The sequence below is a fragment of the Gobius niger genome (assembly GCF_951799975.1).
Source record: "Gobius niger genome assembly, chromosome: 7".
Taxonomy (NCBI): domain Eukaryota; kingdom Metazoa; phylum Chordata; class Actinopteri; order Gobiiformes; family Gobiidae; genus Gobius; species Gobius niger.
In genome coordinates, this window is record NC_136858.1 from 20,058,847 (window position 1) to 20,076,130 (window position 17,284).

Sequence of the window (17,284 nt, forward strand, 5' to 3'; positions counted from 1 at the left end):
TTAGCACACGCCCGTTGGTATATAATTTTTTCCTCCTCTCTGTCAACCACATGAATCTGGTTATGTTATCTGGTTAGGAATTTCTTAATTACATTATGACTATACATTGAGTCTTGAGAACCCCATACTTTTATACGCAACGTCCACAACCTTTTAAAGTGAATGGAACTGACATTACATATAAATGTTTCTTGTTGCTTTGTCACAGCCCAGTGCTCCACCCAGCTCAAATGAATGAGCCACTTTAGTGCTTTACTATAATTAAGAACAGGAGCCAGCATGTATCCAGCGCTCTCCCTCGCTCAGTCTCTCCCCATGTTTGTACACAGCCTTCTGTAGCCTCTGTACTCTCGCTGTGAGCCATCTCCTCTGGGTGTAAGTGCCCTTTTGTAAAATATGATTCTTTTACAAAAATTAGACTCTGCCTCCTGAACAGTACAGTGCCATATTTCTTAAACATTACCTCTGCTTTATGGTTAGAACCTGCAAATGTGGATTTACAATAGGCTTCAGTCATTGTTGCTTTGTTATGAAATACATTGGTCACCAGTTCATTCGTCACACGTGTCATTCTGAAGTTTATTTCTTTAACAAACAAAGCAACACAATCAAACACAAATTTATGCATTGCAGACCAACATATATTTTCATGAAAACTGTTGTGTGCGTCAGTTTACAAATGTTGCAGTCTTTTGTTCAAGTGTTGGAGGAAAGAGTCCAAGGACAAGTGAAATCTTTTCAGGTTGAGCTAATGACTGAACATCACAACTATTCATTCACTGGCAGCAAAGTCGAAAGACACTCTGCAATGGCACAATACTCATTTGTACATACACTTCACTTCACCCACCTTACCTGTGTGTTGGTGGTGATCCAAGGGGGCTGATACAGACCCCCGAGACTATAAGAACATCAAATAAGTCTATGAAGATATTAACAGTAGGAGTAGATGTATTTGAACTCTCAATAGACAGATTGTGTAGAATGGCACCTTCCTCACTGTGCGCTGGTTATTGTGCATTTATGTGTGAGCGGTCTCAGTTGGAGTTAGCGCCAGTGACTGATGCTTGAGTGATGAACAGCCACTGACTCATTTACAAACACGTTTTATTTTCCGCAGCTACATTAAGTACATTTACAAATAACTGCACAGCGGCTGAACACTCTGCTCTACACTCTGTAATGACGCACTGTCATCAATTCATACAACAGTAATAATCTGTCAAACATAGTGACTAACATACAGGCCCATCTTTCCGGTAGTAAGTATCATGGTAATTTGTGTCTAATTTGGTATGAGACTGTATTAACACTGAAAGATTAATTGCAATCAAAATGGTTGCAATGGCCTTTTGGAGATATCATACCCTCTGCACAGGTTTGAAAATTCATTATAATATACTATAATTTGTGTGTAAACCTTGCTAAGCCAATAGTTTAAAACTCATGTTTAAAGTTATGTGTGTGATAAGCACACATGAATTTAAACACCCACCTGGAGCATTTCTGATCCAGGTGGGTGTTTAAAATGTGAAATGAATATTTATTCAGTAAAACTTTTACCTTACAATAATACTACAAAATGAAATAGCAATGAGACATGATTTCAGAAATTGGCCAGACAATCGAGTCATTGTACAAACTGAGTATTGTTTATGTCGCACTTAATATCATCAATCTACTCTAAGTACTATAGTAAAGTGGGCACTGTCACTTACACTGTCTCACACTAAACAACTTGCATTGAGCACCGCCCCCTCCTTCTCGGGCAGCCTGTTCATGTAGTGTCACTGACAGATGCCGCTGCCTCTTTATTTGGTCAGGTTTCAATAACATGAGACCCCCTCCCTCGCATGAAGGATGCGTTTGTTTGATTATGATTTATTGTTTTATTTGGTCGGGACAGTGCCTGTTAATGAACACACATGGGACTCATGCATGTAAACACGCCACTCCGGATTGTAGTCCATCCGTCGTTCCCCCATGCGCACTCTCAAACACACTCCCATTCATCCTGGCCTATTGTACATGTTTTTAGTGGTAGGGGAAATCGGAGTACCCAGAGGAAACCTATGCAGACACAGGGAGGACATGAGCCCCGTCCAGGTGGGAATCGAACCCGGGACCCTTTAGCTGTGAAGCTTGAGCGCTAACCACTGTGCTACCGTGCCGCCCATATATTCTCTGCATGTGTCTTTCAAAAATTGTGTTGAACAATTTATCACAGTCAAATCAAAATCACAGTTTGAATTGTTGCAATTAGCAAACAGCAAAGACGGTCAGTATTTACATTGTACAATATCCTTTACAAACCTAACAAGGTCGTTTACTCTATTTATTATTATTCTAAGGAACATGATTAATTTAACATTTCTGGATGGAAATATCCAAAATTAAAGCGACTAAATAAGCAAACCATTTGAATTATGTGACGTGACAAAAACTCATCTGTGATTATTTATTTCGGGTTAAAACATTCTTTGATTAGTGTTCAGGTAAAAGAAGTTTCACCTGTGATACAAACATTCACTGATTTTACAAGAAACAAAGCTTACAAAAAAAAGAGCAGCAACAAAAAGTGTTATTATTGTGATATTATTGTCTCTTGTCTGGCCATTTCCCACCAGCCCAACAAAAGCAGCAGGCAGATCCAGTAAATTCCTTGGCCAAGCAGCAGATAATGTGGAAATGTTGACAACAGCAAATTTGAGGCGCGTGAGTGATTTAAGGACTTCATTTGGCGACACAGAGCAGTAGAAATGAGCGCTGTGCTCTAAAATCTGCCGTCAGTCTGAGGCAGCTTGAATATTAATGATATTTTGCAGCTTCAGTTATTTGATGATTTAAATTAACACTGATAGTTGTGCTTGTATTTATTTGCAAAAATACAGCTGTACAAAAATTGTCCAATGAAGCTAAACATCTTGAAGTAGAATCTTTTATTTCCCCATCGCTGCAGTTAATGAGTTTCCTGACGCATTTCTCGGAATTTAGTTGAGACTGTAATTCATCACGCTCATTACAGACCAGCTTCCATATTTTTCTGTTGCTATAATCAGACAGAATGTCTGATAAAAATAAAACACGTTGTCAAAACGTGTTGCTCTCACTCATTTCTTATTTCTGTTTCCCTCATTTAAGAACCTGCTATTACATGATTTCCCTTTCCGTCCTAATACATCATCAGCAATATCAGATCTATTGCTTGCAGTTAACCATAATTTATCCATATTTATGAATTGAAATGTGTGCACATATATTACAGGGGGCTGTGGTGAGATTTGTAGTTTTATTGCTCACTGTATATCATGACACACTAATGGCTTTACCATACAGCGGCACACACTATGCTCAAACTCTAAGCTATTCCCATGTAAAGTGAGATTTCACTTTTCTCCCTCTGAAAGTTATGTCTGGCATTTGTAAATGTGAATAACTACTATCAAGATAACGAAGACAGAAGGACTTTGCTGCAGTTGTGGACAGTGGGAGAGTGTGATTATACAGCTGTTTGGCTTTACGTGTTCAAATCAGTACATTTAAAACGCTCTTGTTCCTCAGGCCTGTGTTTGTTTTCACTAGATGTGTTTTTTATATAGCACCTCACTGCAGAGAAAACCAACAACAGTCAATTGTATTGTATTTTTGTTGGATAAAAAACTCATCTCTCTGTCTTTTTTTTAACCTGCCAGCAGTAAATGTGTTTTTAAAGCTGAATTGAATGAAGAGTACGGTTGAAAATGGCAAAGAAAAGAGAACAATAATGTTTTGACTTTGTCCGACCGGAGTCATTTTAAATGCATTTGAAGCCTCAAATGACTTTAACAGACCATCCTTTTACATAATTGTCTGCCTGGCAGCGGGGGGCGGATACTTTCAGACTTTGTGTAGAAGTGACCCCGTCATTAACTCAGATACAGGCAAAAGCACTTTGACTTTGTGGTCACTCATCTTTCATCATGGTTTTCCTTCTGGATTTTAATATGTGATTAAATGTTTCTGTTGCTGTTTGAGTGATTATGTTTCCAGTGTAAACTATAAAGAGTGACATTGAGCAACATTAATCTAATATCACTAGATATTATCACGGAACAGTTCCGCACATTATAGAATTTGTGTTTATGACAATGATACAGCACAGATTTGTTTATCAGCCCTGGGAATTGTCAATGAAGGCAAATGTGTGTGTGAAATTCAAATGCTCAGTGCCAAACCTAGCACTTGCAGCCATATTGTCTATTAGTGTAATAGTGCAGTGTGTTAGATTTTATTGAACGCTGCTCTGGCTGAGCGCTTGTAATGTCATCTGTGCCATAGTGCTGCTCAGCCCTGACACCATTGTAGTTTATGAGGTCATAGGCTTTACTGTATGTCCTGAAAATAATGTGCTACACTGCAGCCGTTTGATCAACACGCTGCTGCCACAAGCTCCAAGCTCAGGGAGAGAGACCTGCACCGAGAGAGAAACAAATTACATAATGCTTTGCCAGTGCCTTTTAGCTCTGCACTCGTGTAGCCACTGCCCAAACCAATTAGAAAAGGTAAGGTATTCTTTAAAGAGAAATATTGGCTGTTTCGGAGCAAATGAAATAATAAATTGTGCTTACACTCAGTCGTACATGCTCTGATACACACACCCTGCTGCCATCGTTCATCTTTCATAATGTCTTTGTACATTTATTAATGCCCTGCGGTTGTGTTTCTAAGATGAATCTAATCAAGAGAAATGCTGTAAGAGTCCTCGGGAGATGATGACCATTCACAATCAAATCCCTGACATTTGAAACCAAGCCCTTTCTCCACCACTCTGAGCTCTAACAGGACATGACGACCCATAATTATTAACACTGCGTAGAAATAAATATTAGTAGAGAAGTTGATTATCAAGAAGGAATTACCAAGAATTGCTGAAATACTAATGTTCAGCTGCCCCCTTCACTGCACATGACATAGTTAGTTACCATGCCCTTTCATGCTGAAAACCAATGCCTTTTAAAACACAAACTTGTTCAAGTGTTTAGTCTGCAGAAGACAAGGTGAATTCTTGCAGTTGGCCATCCTTGGAATAATAACTCACGTCCAGAATTTCCCATGAATGTCATGTTCAAGGGCTTTGTACAAGCATACGGGACAGTAAATTATTCATATAAAAATCCTGCTTGAAACAGCCGGGCTCTGCTTCATCAACTGTTGAACCACGTAGTTGGCGTTGTAAGCTGGAAAAATGTTAGCACAGCTCTCTGCTTTCAAAGAACAGCAAGACTTGCTTTGCATGAACACATACAAATATATTTTAATTCAACAACTGCTATTAGGATTCAGTGTTAATTTGGCCACATGATATTAATGCAGTATCTAACAATGAACACACGCTATGGGTGCTGTGTAAAAGTGGAAGCTTCTAAAATCACAGATTGTTCTCCATAATTTACATTGGGCCTTTTAATTCTTTGTTTTTCTTTTGCTCTTTGTGTCAAACTCAATCACTGGTTTTATAATATTTTTTTTGTAAAGATTTGTTGGACTTAAATTATGCAAATCGTATTAGTAAATTTACTGTAAAACAAAATAACAGAAATGATGTAAATATATCATAATATTGCTCTTCTGTGCTCCTCTTCATTCACCCAGCTGTGACTTAGCAGTTTTGTATGTATTTTATTGCCACTTTTGAATGAAAAAATAACTTAACTTATTAATCTGGTTATTAATTAATTTAATAACCAGATTAATTTAATCATACTTACCATTTATTTTTTACCTACTAGTATCCACTTTATTTTTATATATATTTAACAACTCTTAATGCTCAGCTAAGCAATGTCTCAGGTCGTGTTTTGAATACAGTGCTTGCTGGGTGACTGATAACCAACACTGTACTTGTTTGTGTAATACCATTCGACCTGGACACTGTGTACTTTACTTTGCGTATTGCTTTCATTGCCCAGTCTTATCTTGTCCTTCATGGTGTACTCAGTGCACGGCTTTGTATTAAACGGAAGTGATTTGTTTGGCAGCTGCTTGTCACAAATGGTAATGGATTAGTCAACTTGTCTGCTGCTGCATTCATTACACACCTACATAAAAATAACACTCCCAAACAAGGGTTGACGCACATAACAGCCTTTACTCCGACTTGGTTTAAACTGGGCAGATAAAGAGATTATGTTCGTTATGTCAGGAGTGTTGTATTACATTCAAACGCACCAACTAATCATTTTACTATTTATTTCCCAAGCTGCTTACTGGAGTGGCCAGTGAGTGGGAACTTGTCTGTGTTCAGCATTGTGAATCATGCTTTAGAGCCTCAGTTTCCTTTTGACAGATGCCATTATTGAGTGTCACAAAGTGTAGATTACTGGAGATGTTTCATACTGGAGTGCAAAATACTCAACTAAACTGTCAGCACTTTCATTTTAAAACTGTGCAAGTCATAAGCTAATGTCTGTTGTGCTACTGTAGGTGGGGCATTGGGTCTGAGGGGCTTGGAGTTTGGTGGCAGCATGTTTTCAAGGCAATGGGATGGTCTTAGCGTCATGAGTTTGAGTCCTGGCTTTGACAATGTGCGCCCACTCTTTGCTTGTAAATGTTTCTTGGAGATGAAAAAGGGAAATGTGTGATGTCTTAAAAGTGTGCTGTAAAGACTTCCTCTCTAAAAAAATAATTGTTGTTTTTCAGGTCAAGAGGAGGATGGTCGGAAGGTGCTAGTCCTCAGTTACCCCCAGTATTGCCGATATCGCTCGATGTTAGTGCGGCTCAGAGAGCAGCCCTCCTCTCTACTCATTGACCACACGGTGCTGGCTTTAGGGGGCATCGCCGCACTGGGAGGAGCCTCGAGGATCCTCTACTGCCGGGACACCTTCGAACACCCCTCCCTCCTGCAGAATGACAGTATCTGTGATGAATTTGGTGAGTAGGTTATACTTTTTATAGTCCAAAACAGTCACTTTATGTCAGATCATTTGGAAATAAATCAAAAGAGTTGTCATTTTTAGAGCGCTGGTCACTGGGCCATACAGTTCAGGGGTAAATGCTTGGACTTACAAATTCACATTCCCTTGGAGCTGGTTTTAGTATCATTTGGCGTTGCCTCGCCGTTCTTGGCAGAGATAACAAAAGATGACATTCACTTGAAAAAAATAGCTATTGATGCCAGAGAGAGAGAGAGAAAATTGAAACACCACATTTTTGTCTAATAATTTCCAACTCTTTGGAATTTTAACATAAACTCAAATTTGTAAAGTTAGGATGAGTTTTGTTTGGACACATGTTTAGTTTACATAAAGAATAATCCCAAAAATGCACACGTCTGTTTCAATGTTCTTCATGTAAAGGTATGAGCTCTTATCACCTCCATCTACAAGACAGTTACGCTCTAATGAAAAAGGAAAAAAAAAAACTCATGTAGTGGTGCCAAAAACACGCACAGTACAGCAGGCTGCCAGGCTCCAAAACATTTTATAACAGTGTGAGCAGGCGCGTAATAAGTGGGCTGATGGGTATTTCGAGCACAAACGTGAATGTGGGATGGACTTAAATAAACCATACTGCCAGAGTTTAACACTATGAAGCAATATGTCACCCAGAGCAACACTGTCGCCTCATTTGTGTCTTTAAAATAGTTTCTGCGCGACAAGAGTTTTAACGACCCGCAAGAGCATTAGCATAGTCTTGGCATTGTTCTTTGGCAATACAGGAGCAGTCAACATTTAGCAGTTTGTTGTTGTCGCCGCTGATTTTGTTGAAGTCTTTAGTAAATAAATCAGGAGGTAGCCCACTGTGTACGAACTATTGTGATATTGTGATATATAGAGTGCACTGATTGAAAGCACACACATTTGTTTGTTTGACTCAGTGGTACATTCACATTCTCACATAGAAAATCATGAGACCGTATGTTTTAATGATAGTGAAGAAGTGCTGGTAGTTGTAGTTTAACAACTTCTCCATCTGTTTTGTTGCAGATATTGGGTACTTGATTCGCCCCTTGATTCTGTTATAGACTCATTTAGTGTCTCTTCATGTGGCTTCAAATAGTTTGTCTCTGTCCAGTGTTTATGAACATGCAGCGACCGCCATTCACACACTCACCCACACACACGCACAGGTCGCACCTCTGAAAAGCGTTTTGTGGCTCCGGTGAGGAATTTTGAAAGTGCTGGAACTTGCCTATTTGCCATTCACACAGTGCTTTTTCCTGTTGCTCTTGAATACACACATTTTATTAACCCCGCACCGAGCAAAAACAAAGGCGTAACATGATTCATCTGCCTTTATATTTCCTCTGCTCGGTGGCATGCTGCAGCCCAGAGCTCTTGTGTCGGATCAGCTTTGACATTCCCAGTAACAGCTCATCTGGTCAAAAGTCCTTGTTTTTCTTATCCCCTTAAATTCACCAGTCGGTAATTGCTTTTTAAGAGATGTGCAGAGGTGAAGGCAGAAGGGAAAATGGTTGTAGACATAGGAAAGTAAGTTATGAATAGTAACTTGACATCCTGTGGCTGCTGTTGCTCATTCACTTGGCCCAATAATGCCATTCCTGAGTTGGCCACATTTAAGCTAAGGTTTATTTCGAGCGCCTCGGGGAGCTCCTGGTTTGACTATAGGGAACTGGATGTGTGCTCTCACTCACATGAAGGTTTATGAGCCTCAACAGGCTTTTATTTCTGCTTCAAGTGCCGTGCGGAGACATGTTTGTGACTGATGTCAAAACACTCTAGACAAGTCATTTACTAAACTCTTGGGCAAATTATTTAAAGCTAAACACATCAATGTTTGAACACTAAAGATTGCTTTAAGAATGTTGTTACATTTTTTACTGTAATTCTGACTACTACTACTACTACTACTACTACTGTAATGTTGAGCTTAAAATATAATGTGATTAAAACAGATCACTATATAATTTTGGAAGGCAGTTCATGGAATATCATAGTTTGGAAATAATCAAACCTGTGAATTTATGAGTCATTATTTTAAGTAGAAATGTTTATATGAGCAAAACATTATGAGTGGACAAGTGGATGTTATATCATTTGTGTAAGACGCAGATAAAAAGCAAAGCAAAGAAAAAAACAGGACATAATATGGTTACGATGTGTTGGAAAATGTGAAGTGTACTTTTCTATTGACCCAGGCCAAGATAAGCTGCAGTTGAAGTCTTGTATACCGCTGTAATATCTATACCCTGCTGTGTATAAAAGTACAATATTGACCTGGATCGCTGTTCAGATACTTTGTTCTCATCTCCGTGATGCTAATTTTGACCTTTTAGATTCAGCCAAATGTGCTGTGGCAGCTCTAATAGCTGTCCATCTTGTCTGAGCTAATTCATGAAAGTGTGTCAGGCGACCTCAGGGGGTAGAGTAGAAGAGGAGGGAGGCAAGTAATGTGCTTTTGTGGCATCTCTCTATTGTGTGAAGATCAGATGAAAGCTGCCGCGTTCTTTATTCGGTTCAACGTGAAGCTAATAGGTGTGCATTCAGGATACATTATTGATTAGCTTCATCTCCGACACGCCGTCCTCTTTATTGATTTGTATATTTTGGTCTCCTCCCCTGTACTGTACATAATTCATGATTTTAGTTCCTGTCACATTCGATGTCCTTGCCTGTGCTGCGCGCCAAACTGCAGGTTGTGTGCGTAACCAGATCTGGGAGCCCAGCGATCCATATTCATGTCGGGCGTCATCTGTCACCCCTGCAGCTGCTCGCCTCACGGGGAATGACACAGATTTTGTTTATAATTATCATGCATTCTTTTGCCAGTGAGGGATTGATTATGCCCATGCTATGTTTTCTCGTCAGGAGGAACGTAATATTAGAAATTAGTCAATAAAAAGTTGTTGTGACATTTGCATTAAATTAATGATGAGATTTATAGATCTTTAATTGGAGCCAAATCTTTCATTCATTTCAAAGACACAATCTAATGATTGGACCTTGTATAACCCATAGAATATAATACCTACTTCTACTGTGCCAAAACAGTGTTGTGGAAAATGCTGTAACGTGTCTTCCCCCCTATCGTGTAAAAATTGTTTAAACAGAATGAAAACAAATCTGTCTCTTGTCACAAATGAGATCAGTTGGAGCAAATCATGTGAAGTTCAGAAAGATCTGATATGGTCATAAAGAGATGAAACATATAAACAAGCTCTCATGGACTGCATTATGATATTGGCATTTCTGCAGTGCATCAGCTGTATGAAATAGCCAGAAATAGTTTGAGTGGGCTCTGCTCTCGCAGCACTGAATGACAGATGACAGTTCTGCTATTAGCTGTCATGATACTGTCGTGGCACATACATTTGGCAGCAATGTGCGAGGGCTGGAGCATAAACATTTGTAGCCTGAGCTTTGCAGTAATGTATATCACGCCTCGGTTTAAACAGATTTAGTTCAGCCTGACAGCAGCTCTTTTAGGGAAATATTATGACTAAAATTCCTGCCATATTCCCCTGATTTTGAAGTTATGCCCCAGAACTGCTGACCTTCCTGTCGCCTCCCTGGTCGGAAACCGAACACCGCTTATGTGCGCATTGCTTAAATCAACAGTATTTTCAGAGTTAGTGAGGCAATCATTCTTGAAGCAAAGCAGCTGACTCTTTCTACCTGGTTCTCATTTGTCGTATATTTCCCAGATCGCTCTCTTTTTGGCACTGTCTGTTTTTTTCCAAACAGAGCTCAATATGTTTATGTTGAAACTTAGCGCGCTGCAGTTTGATTTTTATTAAAAAGAAACATGCTTTGAAATCCCATTTGGTAATCCAACAGGGCGGGTGGACGAATATGAAATATGCTATTTATTGCTCTTATTTCGATGACAGTGTCCAGATGCACTGTTCACTTTGACCATCCAGTTCTGTAACATAGCAGTTTTGACTGAATTTAAATGGCCCACATCTATTTGACAATTGTGTTTCTTTTACATGACACAAACTGAGTAGGAAAATTAGCATAGTTCAGTAAATGGTAGTGCACTCAATTCAAATTAGTCAAGTCTATAATATTTCTGACAGCAAAACACTACAATAAAATGCAGACTTGATATTTTAATGGAGAACATGATCAGGTATCTGTTTCCATTCTTGCATGAAATGTTCTCCTTTCTTTTTCTAAATAATATAGTGGTTTCAGGATCAGAAACTGTCCCGTTTGAAAGATGGTATCTCCTTAAACACACACAGAGCCTGATTGGGTTGGGTCACCATATGAACAGCAGTGATGTCATTGTTTCCACAACTTGAACCACTTTCTCACTCCTCTTTCTTTATACATGAAATGTGATTAGATGAAATATGCATACAGCAATAGGGTCCCATGACAGCGCCGTCTGTTAATGTAATAGGCAAATTGCTTGCTAAGCTCATGTTTTCCCATCTCCTCTGCAGATTTGTCTTAACCACCGACCTATGAATTTTTTATCGTCCATATGTCACTGTATACGGGGGCCGTCGAGGAGGAATTTAGAGGAGAAAAGAGCACATGTTGTCAGTTCATAATCATAGACAAGGGATTAAAGGAAGCGTATGGCACATTGCCTTTAGATGTACAGTCTGTGTTGCTTTTATAACATGTATTTTCTGCATTAAATATGCAATAAATGGAATGATTATGTGCCTTTAAACTATAAGCAACATGGGACAGATTGTATATTTTATGGCTCTATACACAAGGCTGAAATAATGGCACAGTGCTGCGGCTTTGTACCATAACTACACTCAGAGAGCCGTCATCCCGTATTTGTATGAAACATGTACGTAATGAGCTGCAATTTTTCCAATTATTCCTATTGTATCCTACTGTTTATCTATTTGGCCAAACAAGAACTATTATGTAGGAAGCTTTTCAGCAGCCTTGACCTGTTTTTATTTACCGCATCCATGTTTTCCTCATAGACCTGGATAGAATCAAGCAAAATCAACTTGTAGTTACAAAAATGTGTCTTGTTTTCAATGTAAGCTCAATATATATTCATTTTTTCATGTATATGTTGATCAATACTTCTTTTCTCAAAAAGTTATTTTAGTCTGTTTGCAAAAGTATTAGACTAAAATTTGTCTCAAACTCTGTTCATATTGAACTAACTCCTTCGATTCAGAAGTGTTCAGTCAACAAATATTAGCTGTAGCGGACTTGCCACATTCTCATGTCACACATTGTGACTCATTGGATAGTGTTTATGATGTAGTGACTGTGAACCAGCCCTTCCTTAAAAAGGCTTCCTGTCAGTTTTGAAAGTTAAATTAAAATATGTTTTATGTGTGTGCACACTACATGAAATCTCTCAGTTTTGTAAATTGTTTCATTTATAAGATGGAGAACAAAGGTAACCAAACAACTTTTATTTTAGTGCAGTTATTGAAAGCAGATGACAGATGCTTAAATACACAGCAGTGTGTCACAAAGCTTGTAATTAGTGACCATATAGGGAATGTTTTGTGCGGGGAGTAAAAAACGACTTCTGCGTGACTTGTACAAATGAGTTGACTTTTCATTATAGGACTATGAGATAAAGGCTGCAGATGATAAGGGTATTTGGGCAGAGCTTGTGTAATTTTAAACCGTGATAAACAGCAGAGGTTGCCATTAATAACTCTCTGTCAGGGCTAAGCGGGCCGGGTCGACCTCATTCATAACGCACACGATTATTTCATTAATACGCAAGACAAATATCAGCGTTTGTGCGGCGAGCAAACAAGATGAAACACGCGTCTCTTCCTGTGCAAACCTGCAAAAGTCTCCATTTCAACATTAGCCTTTTCTTTCCTCCAAATCCCCGTCTGTTGTTATGGCTAAAGCACTCTGAAAGTCTCTAATAAAAATTACAGAACGGCGTGTTCGAACCTGAGTTACCGCCTGTGACTCATCATGTAACTGTAGACGCTGTTTACAAAGCCCTGTGTCTTTGGCTGCCAGGGCTAATGCAGAGAGAGTTGGGCTGTTGTTTCAAGTGTCAAGGGCTGTGATAACACATGCAGGTGGAGGCTTGTTGTTACTCCAAAGAATTCATCCTGTAGCCACGACAAAAACAGCGTTATTACACAACTAGGCCGACTGCGTAATGTACTAAAAGCGATGACTGTAACTCATTTAGGGTTTTTTCCAATGTGACGCAAACATTTTTTTTTTTTTTTAAACGATTACTGTCACGTCTTTGTTCTTGCCTAACTATGCCAGTAAAATGGGCAGCTGTTGTTTTGTCCTCTGAAAGTGATTTAAAAATGCATAACGCAAACCAGTGACGGAACAGTGACATAAAAGTATTTGGCCTACTTTGTTGTGGGAATTATTAATATCCATAATAACCTTACGCCGCTCAGCTTTTCAAAATGATAAAGTCCCTATGTTTGGGCTCATTGGCCAGCTCAATCCCATCAAGTGTAACTAGAGCGTGATCTATTAGAATACATATGTTTTATTGATGTATGGCTTCGTGTTTATCCTGGCATTCATTTATTTATAGGTCGATGCTGTGATTTTTTTTTTTGCGTTCGCTGTAATGAATAGGATAAGCCTTGAAGCTTATCCACTGCTCCCTTTCATCTCTCGCTCTCTCTTTTTCTCATTCCCTCCCTCTATCGCTCCCTCGCTCTTCAAAAGCCAAATTGAAATACTGTATTTTTTTTTAAAGCCCAAGTCCCACGGAGTTGTTGCTGCAGTCTGTCAGTATCAATGATGCGGAAGCGCTTGAAGGTTATCTCATTTTAGTAAATCCTTCACATTATGTAACTTTGACTCTGTTGTACATAGAGAACAACAGAGTGACCATTGGGACCAGCGCTTCTTAGTGAGTGCCACCTGCCCTGAGCATCCTGAGTATCGTTATCGTAAATTATTCAACAGCTTTTGTCCATACTTTGAGATCTATCAATATAGAATAATGATATAATAGTAACATATTTAGTCAGTTTCTTAATACTTTTAGTTTTGGCTTTGTTTAGTCATTGTCACCACAGCAATGACCAAACAAAGGCAATATTTCAGCCTCTAACCGTACTGAAATATTGCGTAAGGATTTGTAATTTGAGCCGTTTAATGCCAGATTCTGGGGCTGCCCACTTTTGCAAATCTTATTTTAATTTGATTTAATTTGTTTTATTTGCAATTTTTCTCTGGCTGCGCTCTCTTTTGGAATTTAACTACTTAACTAAATTCATTTTTTAGCACCTTCTAAATCATTGATGCAGACTGTACTTTTGTAAATGATTTATTGTTTTGCAAACAATAGCCATAAAGAGTTTTCTTGTGCGCGTAAGCAGAAGCAGTAGAGATAAGCTCACTTGTCAAATATTCAAAGCTTGCATTGTGTTGTCGTTTTTGTCAAAGCATTTTCTGACAGTGATGCAACGTGAGTAATAGCAGATAGAAAAACAATGTGCTGGACTGGAGTTACGCCAGCAGCAAATGAAAGTGATTGTATAATTATAATGCGTGGGTTGTTTGAGCGCTACAGTAGAAATGAGGCGATATTATTAACTTCCAGCGGGGTCAGAGGTTGCTGCACAGCTCAGAGAGTGAGAGTGGGTTAAGATTAAAGCCAGTCAAATGCGATGTGTGTTGATAAGTGCCTCCATCATGAGGCGATCACATGAGGCACAGACACATGGAAAATATGGGAAAAAGAAGACGTTTATGAGCACCATTTTTGGCTTGTTTGACCACAAATTAAGTTATAAAATACTTCTTGTAAAACATGTGTAATTTTCTATTTGCTCTGCAAATGGAAATGTTGAGTGAGTTGGTGTGTACACATTCACACCCTGTCGAAACACAGCACAATGAATCCTGATGAGAATGATTTCATAATACAATAATAAACTTCTTTGAACACTTTAATTGGCTCTTCCTGGAATGGCACAGCTCTGCTTCATTTGATCTGATGAAAGAGTAATGCTGCCTCTCCCTGGGGGAACATGCACAAAGGAGCACAAATAATGAATTAAGAACACTAGTTTTCCTCCAAACGCCAGCCCGTAATGTAGAAAGCAAATTCATAGCACTCTTAACAAGACTCCTCTAACTGCCTTGTTTGCGCACTCATGTGGTACATTTTTTGGCTTGTTTTGAGATAACAATAGCAGATTCCTGGAATAATTGTGTATTACATTGTCATCTTTAAACGCATTTGTCATTGCAAACATGTGGTGTCGTTCCTGAAACATTCTTTATGCGTGATTTGTAACAAGAGAGCTCTGTTCTGCATCTTTGGTGCTTTGAAAAGCCTGTTTGGCCAGGAGTGCAAATTGATTTGAAAGTGTCTGCAGTATAAGACAGACTGGGGGAGGGAGGCTATGCAAAAAAAGCAACAGGGGTATGTAAAATTGGAACTGACAAAGTCCCAATGTCCGCCTTCTCTCTGTGAGGAATATTAACATGACTACATACTGGTTTCTTTAAGGCACTGTAATTCTAATTTCAACAGTTAAATTATTGCATTTAATTACTTACTTAAAAACTTTACTCCTTATTATGACAACAGACCTTTAGGCATGGAAACTGAAGTAAAACCTCAGCCCAAATTACCTGAGATTATTCCCCTTAAGACCACGGCTTGGCGGAAAATCTCACCTCTGAAGCACAAAGAACAATTTGAACAATCCCTATAAGTGCGCAATAAAAATAGGAGTATATATTTTTAATATCTCAGTAAACACATAGTCGCTGGGATGTGGGCCTGTCTCCATGGCAACCCCTGACAGAGCTCAGCCTTTGCATTTTGACAGCATTTCCCTGATGATGATTGATAATTACTACCTGACTCGCTGTCCCCCTGTCCCCACAAACATATGGCGCGAGCTGCCCTCCACCATAGATCTGCCAAAATGTCCGCTTTTTCTGATAATAGCTTTTTAATGTGGTGCGTTTTGTTGTTGCATGCATAGCAATCATTCCCCCTCACACACACACATACACACACACATAAACGCACACCACTGCCGCCACCCCACCCCTTTGTAATTACATTTGCTGGCATTCACATGGTTATTATTGGAGAGCAAGAGAAATAGATAGGAGAAAGGGTCCAAGTCAAAAAAGAGGCAGTGAAGGCACAGAGGGTTTGGAAATGCTTTTAGTTGATGTATTTCCCCCTGTACTTTGGAATGTAAACCTGACAAATTGTTGGGATTAACACAAAAGAAGCGACTCTCTATAATAAAGCCGCACATTTGAATATAAACAGCCGATAATAGCAGCAGATGGAGAAAAAAAAAAAAAAAAAAAAAAGAGGCTGCATCGCTGAGTCTTGCTGTGTTTATTATGCGGTGCGTTCGTAAGCCTGATATTTAGATGCAATTGGAAGCAATCTTGTTATATTCCGAGAGGCCATAGAGGAGGACATCAATCTATAAACATGATTTATCTACTGCACACTATCTAGCAGGCATTAGTCTCTCTGTTGTGGATCTCATTACCTGACTGACTGTACGCAGAAAGTCCAGCCCGACGACTGCAGGCATGAGCGCCATTTAAATTCAACTCAATGGAAAGCGGAAAAAGTCCCTCTCCATTGCCTGCTGACAAAAAAAAAAAAAAAACTCCTCATAGTAAATAATTTAGTGAGCTGTCAGGGGAGCATAATCTTTTGTGTGTGTGTGTGTAACTATTTAGCCAAACATTTAGCATCCCCTTTGACCCTCATTTGACTGGAGCACTGTTCATGCTATCTGCATTGCTCTTTTCATGTCAAGTGAGGACATAACGTTTCAAGATTCTGGCTTGTTGATTAATGATAATGAATTTGGCTGATTTCTATTTTTCTGCTCGATGCCCTTATTGTCGGAACTAACCACATTATGTGACGTGAGTGGGTAACAAGGATGAGGTATTCAGGGACACAACAATAGTACGTGCTCGGAGGAGAATCAAAGTGGCTACTTACAGTTTATAGATGAATCCGTAAGCTACTAGTTCTGCTCTCACACAATAACAATATAGGAATGATGCATACATTCTGTTGTTGTTAAAAGTCTGTAATTCTTGTATTATCTTAGCAGTTGATATTTTAGTTTCTCTCAGATGTATTGTATGCGTTGTGTGCCTATCGTGTAAGAGCTCAAATGATCATGTTTTAGCTTAAAAGGGGCTCTCAGTGTGCTTTACATATATCTAATTGATTCATAGGCAGAACACCTGCAGCTCAGACAAAACCCCACTTTTTCACGAGCGTTTGAATGAGGTCTGCCACAGGCCACGGCTATAGACAAGCTCTGTGAAGGAGATAATGATGCATAGGCACACAGCTGTCAGTCTGCCAGCCAACAGGAATCAGCTCAGAGTGA

General features: G+C 39.2%; 1 protein-coding gene across 1 annotated transcript in view; it reads left to right on the top strand.

Annotated features, from left to right (window-relative positions):
- The window catches only part of arid5b (AT-rich interaction domain 5B), a 63,904-nt gene that overhangs the window by 19,172 nt on the left and 27,448 nt on the right, over window positions 1–17,284 (top strand). Inside the window, exon 4 of the mRNA XM_079559525.1 lies at window positions 6,679–6,909. Within this exon, the coding sequence (XP_079415651.1) occupies window positions 6,679–6,909 (231 nt within the window). The remainder of the gene's footprint in view (window positions 1–6,678; window positions 6,910–17,284) is intronic.